The sequence below is a fragment of the Anguilla rostrata genome, chromosome 2 (assembly GCF_018555375.3).
Source record: "Anguilla rostrata isolate EN2019 chromosome 2, ASM1855537v3, whole genome shotgun sequence".
NCBI classification, from domain to species: Eukaryota; Metazoa; Chordata; class Actinopteri; order Anguilliformes; family Anguillidae; genus Anguilla; species Anguilla rostrata.
The window spans coordinates 56,644,724-56,654,830 of record NC_057934.1 but is presented as its reverse complement, the minus strand read 5'-3'; the positions used below and the strand labels follow the sequence as shown (position 1 = coordinate 56,654,830).

The following is a 10,107-nucleotide window of genomic DNA, read 5'->3' as shown; positions in this document are numbered from 1 at the left end:
TGACACAAGCAGGCGGGGAGGAAGGAGGGGGGTGGGGGGTTGGGGGTAAGAGCAGATAAGTCAGAGCTTCATTGGTGTGGGGGTGGGGAGGGCCAGGAGTCCACCAGCCTGTGTGTGTGTGGGGGACGGGGGGACGGAACAGAGCAGGCACTCCAAAGGACTGAGGGGTTGGGGGAAGGTGTGTGAGAGAGAGAGAGCGAGAGAGAGACTGGCCTCTAGCTATTGATGGGAAAAGAAAAAAAGGAAGGGCGGAGCGTGAGGGGAAGAGAGAGAGAGCACGAGAGAGTGAGAGAGAGAGAGAGAGTGGGAGGGATCGTACTGGTTTAAAGTATCCTCAATGAGGAAGTGGAAGAGAGAGAGAGAGAGAGAGAAAGGGAGAGAGCCATTTTCAGTGTGGAGAGAAAGCCGCCTGGTCTGCCTCGAGCTTGCGTGTGTGAGAGTGTGAGAGAAACGGAGAGAGAGCGCCAGCGAGACGGAAAGAAAGAAAGAAAGAAAGAGAGCTGAAGGAGAACTCCCTTTCCGGACCCTTTAAACGGAAGACCCCAGCGTCCCTCCCTCCCCCTCTTCCTCTCTCTCTCTCTCTCTCTCTCTCTCTCTCTCTCTGTGTGTGTGTGCGCGGGATGGGCGCTCGTGGGGCCGCGGCGGCGCCGGGTTCGGGACGGCGGTAAGCCTGCGAGCGTGTGGGGGAGGGGGCTCGGCCGGTATGGAGAGGGGAGCGCTGGCCCGGCCGGCTACAGCGGCAGCTGGCCCCTCCTGATCCACCCCCCCCCCCCCTCCCGAATCTTCTCCGGCTTTCCCCTCTCCTCTCTCGGGCGCTTGGGACTGGAGAGCGGGGCGGTTTTTTCCCCCCTCTCTCCCCCGCTGACGCAAGGGTTGCGTGCGCGTCCCGTGTGTGTTTCTGTGGATTTACCGCCAGCCGCGAAAGCCGGGCCTCTGACCCTCCGGGGGTTTTTGGGAAGAGGGACACCGAGACCTTCTCTTCCCCGCCCCCAGCCCGGTTGGATTTATTTATTCATTTTTTTTTTTTTTACAAAGAACCCTTTAAATGGATTACAGAATGCATTCCAAGTCTAACGATTTGCTGGATTTCCAGACTCTGGACGCTCTCCTGGAAAAGATCGCCCATTACTCGGTGGCAGTGAAAAGGTAACGAGGCCGGCTGGCTCCTCTGGTGTTTGTGGTGTGGTCGTGCGTAGCTGCGCGTGCGGGTCGGAGGCCAGAGGGGAATGAATGAGCGGGGCTTGTGCGGCGGTTTTTTTACTGGCGTTTGTTCGCTCCGTCGCCGTTTCCGTGCTCCGGTCGTGCGGCCGTTCTCCTGGAGACCGAGCAGGCCGGCGTACCAGCAGTTTTGGGAAGTGAAAGTCAACTCGTCTAACCTGTATTCCAGCGAATTGTTTTCATAGATGGGTGCCAGCATTTTAAACACTCCTCCCCGCCCCCCCCCACCCCCATCCACTACGCGCACACACACACACACACACACGCACAAACCTCATCCACAACTCCCGGCGGCTTGCAACACTTCCTGGTCTGTTCTTTGTAGCAGCGGTTAGAACAAAAAAAAAAAAAGGCCTTGATTGGAACAGTGTGAACTCTGGCTATTTGTGTTTTTAATGGCTGCATTGTTTGCTCTGCTACCCTTAAGATAGGGTGGAATCTCTCTCTCCCTTTCGCTCTGTCTCTCTCTCTCTCCCCCCCCTTTCTCTCTCTCACAGCAGGGGAGTTGGGGAGAGGGGGGAAGGGGGTGGGGTGGAGGGAGGGCCTCATTTGTTGTAGCAGAAAGGAAGTTTTGGAGAAATGCTCCATTTCTGAGAAAGACTTTATAACTGTGTGTGTGCTTGTGTGGAAGCGTGTGTGTATGTGTGTGTGCATGCGCACGTGTGCATGTTTGTGTAGATGTGTGTGCTTGTGTGTGTGTGTGTGCATGTTTTTGTAAATGGTTGTGTGCTTGTGTGTGTGTGAGGGGTGAAAGGTACAGTGGGTGCTCTCTGTGTGTGTTCCCCTCAGGAGCAGGGCAGTGTTGTACTAGCTCTGCAGCATTAGCCCTGGGCTTGGTCCGGGCCCCTCTCTGTCGGGTCGAGCCCACGTGGGTCCTCTCTTTGCTGGGCCTCTGTGTACTCCCACCGCCTGGCTCCGGCTGCAGGCCCCAGGGACCTCCACTGCCAAAAACAATCTGCTGTTTGGGCTGTGAATTATCTGCTGGCTTAAAAACATAGAACATTAGACACTGCCTCTGTTTTAAATTACAAAGGCAGGCTGTACTAACCTTCTCCACCCCCCTCTCATGCACACACGCACACACACAAACACACACACACAACCACTGGGTTGAATCTGAGAGTGAGTGTGTCTGTGAGACAGGGAGAGTTGTGCAAGAATCGTGTTGGCGTCTGTGTGCGCATGTGTGTGTTTGCGCTCAGCAGGAAGTGTTGTGTAACATGTTAAAATGGCTGCGTGTGACTGTGCTTGTGTGAGAGAGAAGCAGAGTGTGTGTGGTGTGTGTGTGAGAGAGAGAGAGAAAGGGAGAGAAGCAGAGTGTGTGTGGTGTGAAGTGGCTGTTGCCTCTGATGGTGCTTCCAGTTTTCATTTATTCTGTTTTCTGTCAGGCTTCCTGCCTGTGGCTTTGCAGTTCCAGGCCAATCATCCTCAAGCCCCACCATTACTCATCAGTGCCCCTCTCCCCCAGAGTGTGTGTGTAAAACTATGTGCATGTGCGTGTGTTGTGCTTGCTTGTGTGTGTGTGTGCGTGCATGTGTGTGTTGTGTGTGTGTGTTGTGCATGCGTGTGTGTGTGCGCGCATGTGTGTGTTGTGTGTGTGTGTGTGTTGTGCGTGCGTTGTGCGTGCGTGTGTGCATTTGTACGCACGTATGTGTATGCATGTGACCTCTGGCTACCGAGTCGTTTCCCCCCAGCCCAGTGTTTTTCAGAAATGGTCACCAGTGAAGTTCAGTTTAAATGCGCGCGGCGGCGTACGTGCAGAAGTGCCGTTCTGGCTCCTTGCTCGCAGACTCCATCACTGGTCAGAGCGCTGTGCCGCATCACGTCGCTGTCCTCTGAACGCTCCTCTGCTTCCGTGCCCTCCCGCGGGCAATGACCCGTCTTCACGCCGTAACGACCCGTCTGCGGAAGACGCACGGAATGATGCGCGCTGGCGAGGGGCGGGACTCGTACGCGCGTGGACGGGTAACGCTGGAACGCCGCAGCAGCAGCAGCCGTGGGGGCGAGCGGGGGAGCCGACGGGACGTTTGTAACGAGGCTCGGAGCGTGAGGGCTGTAGAATCAGGTTTCCACTGTCTGTCTAAAAGGAAAAACTCATCCTAGATCAGCACTCTATGAATACTGGCACGGGTTTATTTGGGTGTCTTGAGATGATTTATGAATACAGACCCGGGTCCATTTTGGTGTCTGAGATGCTTTATGAATACAAACCCAGGTCCATTTGGGTGTCTTGAGATTCTTTATGAATACAAACCCAGGTCCATTTGGGTTTTTTTTAGATGTTTTATGTATACAGACCCAAGTTCCTTTTTGGTGTCTGAGATGCTTCATGATTACAGGTCCATAAATTTGCATATCTGAGATGTTGGATCAGTGAAAGTGCTCTGCTTAGACTGTGGCCTCAGTATACAAACCACTTTGCAGGTTGTTAAATTATGAAAATGTTGAATACATTCATTTTCCATTTTGCCGATCCTCTTGGTCAAAGTCTGAGGACTTTATATTATTAGAATTATTATTTTAATCTTATTATGACTTTTTTTTCCCCACATAATCCATTTATACAGCTAGGTATGAAAGTCCAGCACTTGAGGTTAACTGCCGTTCTCAACGGTTGAACAGCAGCGCCCCCCCCCTCCCCCCCGTCTTGATTGGAGGTCAGTCCTTTTGGCTCGCCCGCACTCTGGAACATTAGACCTGAACTCAGAATATTTGCTTTACCGCAGAGCCGCTCGGCCTGGCTTTTGGAGTGAACTTTGGTCTTCTGAAAACAAATGCTTTCCCTCTCAGTCTTGCTGCTGTGACATTACTGGGGAGAGAATGCGCGTACGACGCATCCTCTTAATGTATGCATTGTGGGGAAAGGCATCGCAGGGATTCCCAGTAACGTGTATTTTTGAACGAGCGACTGTTGTGTTGTTTGGTAAATGTAAGAGTTGGTGTCAGTGGACCCCTCGGTCTCCCTTTCTTCTTCTCAATATATGATGTGCATATTTAGCCTGGCAGAACATTTATAAGTTACCCATATATTTGTTTCTGGCAGAATTAAACTACGTTCAGCTGCTCTTTTTCTCTCTCTTGTTGTTTGTGTTGCTATCTCTCCCTCTTTCCCCCCCCCACCCCCCCCCCACCCCCCACCTGAAAGCATAAGACTGACCCGGGCACAGATCCCTTCCACCTCTGGAAGGTTCTTTCTGCCCAAGGGGTGTGCTTTGCTTCCTGAGAGACAGAAAGTTGGTAGCTGCACCAGTGCTGTCATACCTCCACCCCCCCCACCCCCCATTCCCATCCCCCTCTCCGGGTTCCCTTCTCCCTCCTCCTCTCCCACACGCTTGGAGGAGATTCTCATGTTTCCCTCGCTCTTCTCTGATCCTCAGAATTCATTATTAACACGCATGTGTGTGTGTGTATATGTGTGCGTGTGTCTGACTGTGTGTGTGTGTATATGTGTGCGTGTGTCTGAGTGTGTGTGGTTTCGGAAGGTTGGCGGCGGACTGTCAGCCCACCTTGCTTTTAACTTCTCCCCCCCCCCCCCACCGCCTTTTTGACTGGCGACACTCTAGCCATTTGCTTGAAAGCAAAGTCATACATTATTCATCGGCTTTACTACACTGAAGATGCCCCCGTCATCCTGACTTTCCAATTTACCTTCTGTAATATTTTCTTCCTCCCCCCCTTCTGTCTCTCCTCTTCCATCATCTCTTCTTTCAACCTTTCCTTCCTTCCTTCCTGTTTTTCCCCAGCACCTGATTCCATTAGGCCCCTGCCTTGCTGTCTGATCTTCGGTTACAGGGCCTCTAGAGCCATCAAACGTCACACCTGCCTTGTTCGCCTCCCCCCCTTCCCCCCATCTTTGCCCGAATGCCTGTGGCCCTGACACACCAGCGGCAGCGCGGTCTTCTTCTTTCCCTTTTTGCGGGGATGAAAGGGGCGCTGCGGATGCACGGATTTCCGCCTTTCCGAGCTCACCGGCGCCAATTATGAGACTTTGCATCGATGCAATCATTACTTAGCTCCGCCTGCACTTAACCGATAATCTCATAATGATCACCACGGATGCGCTGTGAAACGCACATGGAAGGCTGAGGCGCTTTCGTGCAACTCTTTCATCTTGTTTTCTGCCCTGCCCACGCTTTTTAAATTTCTTGGGTAGACAAACTTCCAAAAAAAACAAAACTTTGGAATCTGTGGACCCTTGTCTCACTTTGCCCCGTACTAACATTAACTAGCAACAAAAAAAAAGCTATGTGCCCCCCCCCCCATTGTAGGAGGGTTGCAGCCCAGCCTGTGACTGCTAGAGCTGTACTGTCAGAAATGGGCCCTGGACGAGGCCAGAATTTGGCCAGCAGACTGTTCTTTATACTTGACTCTGTGCAACGCTGCATATTTCTCAGTTGACATCACTTGCTCGGTGAGGGCAGGAGACCTTTCACGGTTCATCGGGTGACAGAATGCCCTGAATGTGCTCAAGGGAGAACGACTGCTATGTACTTTCTTTTCCACCCAGGTGAATGTGTACTGGAGGTTGTACCAGCGACGGGAACTGAACTGTGCTGGTTTGAGAAAAGGAATTAGAAATGGTAATTATTTTTTATATTTTGCAACCAGAAACCTGAAAGTTGAGGAGACAGACCCTCATCCAACGGCTGAAAATTGGTGCACTTGGAAGGACATTGGCAACATCCACCAGAGAAAACTAAATCCTAAAGCCAAAAAAACACTCTGTGCTTTCACAAGCTCTTTCGGCATGAGAGCATCGCAGACGCTCCCGTCGGATTTAGCGCTTCCGTACATCTGAGGGAACAAGCGACAGTCGCTCGGCAAACAGGCCAGTTAGCCGGGACGCTCGCTGACTGTTCCTTCTGCGTGAGGGATAAACCAAATTGAACTTCAAAGCTGCGAATCCTTCAGACCGCTTTAAGATCGACTGCGTCGCCGCCTCTGGTGCCAGCATTGATGTCTGCCAAGCGTGCTGCATCCTCAGAAGAAACGATAGTCTCTTCCATCTCCTCTCGGTACAAATCTATGTTTAGCTGCAAAAAAAGACATAGGCTAACTGATCATGGTGTACTTGTTCACCGGAGAATTAAACAACATTTAACAAGTTCCCGGACAAAATTTTATGATTCAGTTGAGTGTTGTTTGTGTAGCGGTTTTTAAAGAGACACTGTCACAAATGGAAGCCTGTTTTCTCCATGACAGGCCGTGTGATCGCATGGGATTTGTCCTCCTTTATCCTGTTTGTTTCTCTATTTTTTGGAACGTCCAGTGGATCGCCTCTGAGGTAGTTGTTTGGAGAGAGCGGTCTGACGTGCTTGTGGCCGGCTGCAGCTGAACTTCACGCTGCCGCCCCCCACGCTGAGCTGCGCCGCCCTCACACTACGCAAATGCACTTCCTTATGCGGGTGCTGCAGGTCGAATGCAGGCAGCTGATTGGCCAGAGGTGTTTACCCCCCCTGAGTTCAATGAAAGTATTGAATTTAAACTTGAATTTCTTGAATTGAAACACAGTTGCCCCCCCCCCTTGCTGAAAGCTGCTTATTAAAGCTGTGGAGCGGGGCCACTCCCAGTCACCGGGACAGACCTAACCTTGACGAGGACGCTGCTGTGCCCGTGGCTCTCTCTGAGCAGCTCTGGGTGAACCCAGGTCACGCGCGGCTGCCACAGCCAGTTTTAGGATGACTCGCGTTGACGACGCCTACCGCTGACGCACACCACCCACCCATAATGCACCTCCAGTGAGTCAGACGCATTCTTCGCCCCGGTGTTGCTCTGGGACGGGTGAGGAGCGTGTCTGGCAGGAGCAAGCCTTTGTCTCGTCTGTTCTCCCGAAACAGAAAGCAGTGCTCCTTAAAGCCCCTGTCCGCCTTTAAACCCGCCGGTAGTGACCCTGCTTTGTGCCGCCGGTAATGACCCTGCTTTGTGCCGGCGGTAATGACCCTGCTTTGTGCCGGCGGTAACCTCTCCATCTGAACCGTGTTTGGGGCAGAAGCCCAGCCGGAACCGAGAGACGCTGTTAAACGCCGTCCGCCATCAGCAGAATGCCCGCGTCAACTCTCTCTTTATTTAGCTGCTTTGCTCAGACGTGCATACTTCCGTCAGGTTCATTTAGTCAAAGTGCTCCAAAAAACGGTTGCTTGGATACCTGTAGCAGTTTCCCTCGCTCGTCCGAGCCAATCCTGTGTCCAGACTGAGCAAATGAACGCATGTCGCGGGCCAGCTGTGACCAGCGGTCGACTGCAACGGGACACGGTCAGGCTTTCTAGTATCCGTCTATCCCAGGGCATGTACCAGTCCATACCGGGCCATGTCCCAAGTCCTGGAGCTTACTTAAGTATGTATTTTTAAATGTTTCGCCACAAAACAATAAGAGACACATGCATGTCTGTTAAGCTCCTAACACAACATTGAGTTGCTTGTTGCCTTGCTTTTATAAATAAAGTTTCAGATTTTATTAGTGGTTGGAGAGGGATACCCCTGACCCCTGACCTCTGGTTCTCCTGTGGCGGTGTGTGACGCTGACTGTCTTGTACGGTGACAGGAGCTTGTGTGCTGCAGCTTCAGCGGATGACTGCAGCGGATTGTATTTTATCTTTGGGTTAAATGCATGCCCTGCGTGAAAGACAGCCTGCGTGTAAAGGCGTTTGTGAAAAGGCTTGTGTTTAGCGGGGCCCTGGATGCGCACGCAGTGATGATTCTCTGTGCAGTCATGCGCCGGTGACTCTCAGCACAGCTCAACTTGCGGTGAAGGACAGAGCGTGACCTTGATGAGAGAGGAGGAGAAACCAGGGTGTCCTGCTGCTGGGTGTGTGGGGCTCCTCCCCCAACGAGCAGCGCGCGATCTGTGTGTGTCAGCGTCCTCCTTACCAGCCCCGACCCCGCCTCTTCCCACTGCTGATCGCTCACTCTATTCGTCAGCTCCCTCACCCTACCTCCCTCACTCTCTTCTGTACCTCTCTCCCTCACTCTTCTTTTCCTCTGTCTCTCATTCACTGTGCTTCACCTCCTTTACCTCCCCCACTCTGGCCTTCCCTATGAGGGTGCAGGATTGTGTGTGTGAGTTGCACACGCTCGGAGCGGCTGTGTGCATGCGTGCGCCCGTCACAGCTGGCCCCTCCCCTTCCTGCTACGGTCCTGTGCGTGTAGTTAGAGGCCCGGAATGTTCTGTACGAGCGCTCCCAGCCTCCGCCGTGAGGGGGCCATACGGTCACGCTCACTGTGTGGCTCCGCCTCCAGGAGGAGAACATGCTGACCTCATACCTATGACTTATTTATTTGTTTGAGTGTGACTGTGTGTGTTCCTGTAAATGACTGCGTGTGTGTGAGTGTGGGGTGTGTGTGCGCGCATGTCTTGAGAGAGTGTACGTGCCTCTGGCCGTGCATGATGGACCTCTGATCATGTGACACCCCCCCCCCCCCGGTGATTCAACAGGAAGGGTTGAGTCATAATGCCATTACTCACTACAGGCATTATAGGTATATCAGTACTTCTTTCCCTAGAAGCACTTCACCTGGCCCCTGAAGTTTGGACGTCTACTGCCGCGATCCGGTATAGTTAAGCTGACTGAGACAAAGAGAAAGGCAATACATACGCATGGCACATGGTGGCGAAGATTGTTTGCGCGTTCTTTATCGTTGCGGTCTGTCCCCATCCCTACCTAGCACTGGTTAGATAAGGGGGGGATTTCTTTTGCTGTTTACGGGTCAATGAATATGTGGGAATAGGGATTTGAGAGGGGCCACAGTGCTCTGGAGCAGTGAGGGGATTCTGTATGACAGAGAGGTCTTTTCTCTGTGAGCTGCATTCTCGCACACGTACTTGCATGCACGCGCACACACACATGCACGTGTGCACTCATGAACACTCGCTTACATGCGCACACACAGGCACGTTCACAAAAACCTCAAGTGCGCATGGTACACCAACACATACATAATAAAATGGTGAATATTATCCGGGGATGATGATGATGATGATGATGATGATGGTATTGATGTTGATGATGATGATGATGATGGTGGTGATGATGGTGATGATGGTGATGGCGTTGATGATGATAGTGTTAATGTTGATGATAATGATGGTGGTGGTGATGATGTTGATGTTAGTGATAATGACGATGGTATTGATGATGCTGTTGGTGTTGATGATGGTGGTGATGATGACGGTGATGGTGGTGATGATAATGATGGTATTGATGATGCTGTTGGTGTTGATGGTGGTGATGATGATGACGGTGATGGTGGTGGTGATGATGATGGTGATGACAGTGAAGGTGGTGATGGTGACGATGAAGGTGTTAATGATGATGATAGTGGTGATGTTGATGGTGTTAATGATGATGGTGATCATGATAATGATGTTGGCGATGGTAATGATGATAAGGCTGCTGGTGATGTTGTTGGTGTTGATGATGATGGCAGTGATGATGATGATGAAGCTAACTGCCCCTCCTCTCCACAGAGACCCCAGTGAGGAGTGCAATGGGATCATCGGTGCTCTCCCAGTGGAGCCTGCGCCGGGGTCCAGAGTGAGCGATTGGGGTCTTGCCGCCCCTTCCCCTACCCCTCCCCCTGTCCCCGCCCCCGCGCCCCACCCTGCCAGTGTCATGGGGGATGGCCTGGACTCGGCCCAGATGTCGGGCGGCAGCAGCAGCCAGGGACCCCCCTCCTCCCAGCCCTCCTTCAACCCCCCGCCCCCCGAGGTGGTCCACCCCTCCCGGCCCAAGCGGCAGACCAACCAGCTGCAGTACCTGCTGAAGGTGGTCCTGAAGACGCTGTGGAAGCACCAGTTCTCCTGGCCCTTCCAGGAGCCTGTCGATGTCGTCAAACTCAACCTGCCTGTGGGTGTCCCTCTGCCGCTGACTGTTTCTCACGCTCCTTCTTTCT

At 52.5% G+C, this 10,107-nt stretch overlaps 1 protein-coding gene across 1 annotated transcript in view; it reads left to right on the top strand.

Annotated features, from left to right (window-relative positions):
• Window positions 1-208: 208 nt before the first annotated feature.
• Window positions 209-10,107, top strand: part of LOC135248578 (bromodomain-containing protein 4-like) — a 32,831-nt gene continuing 22,932 nt past the window's right edge. Inside the window, exons 1-2 of the mRNA XM_064323372.1 lie at window positions 209-1,146; window positions 9,683-10,061. Coding sequence (XP_064179442.1) covers window positions 1,046-1,146; window positions 9,683-10,061 — 480 coding nt within the window. The 5' untranslated portion in view covers window positions 209-1,045. The remainder of the gene's footprint in view (window positions 1,147-9,682; window positions 10,062-10,107) is intronic.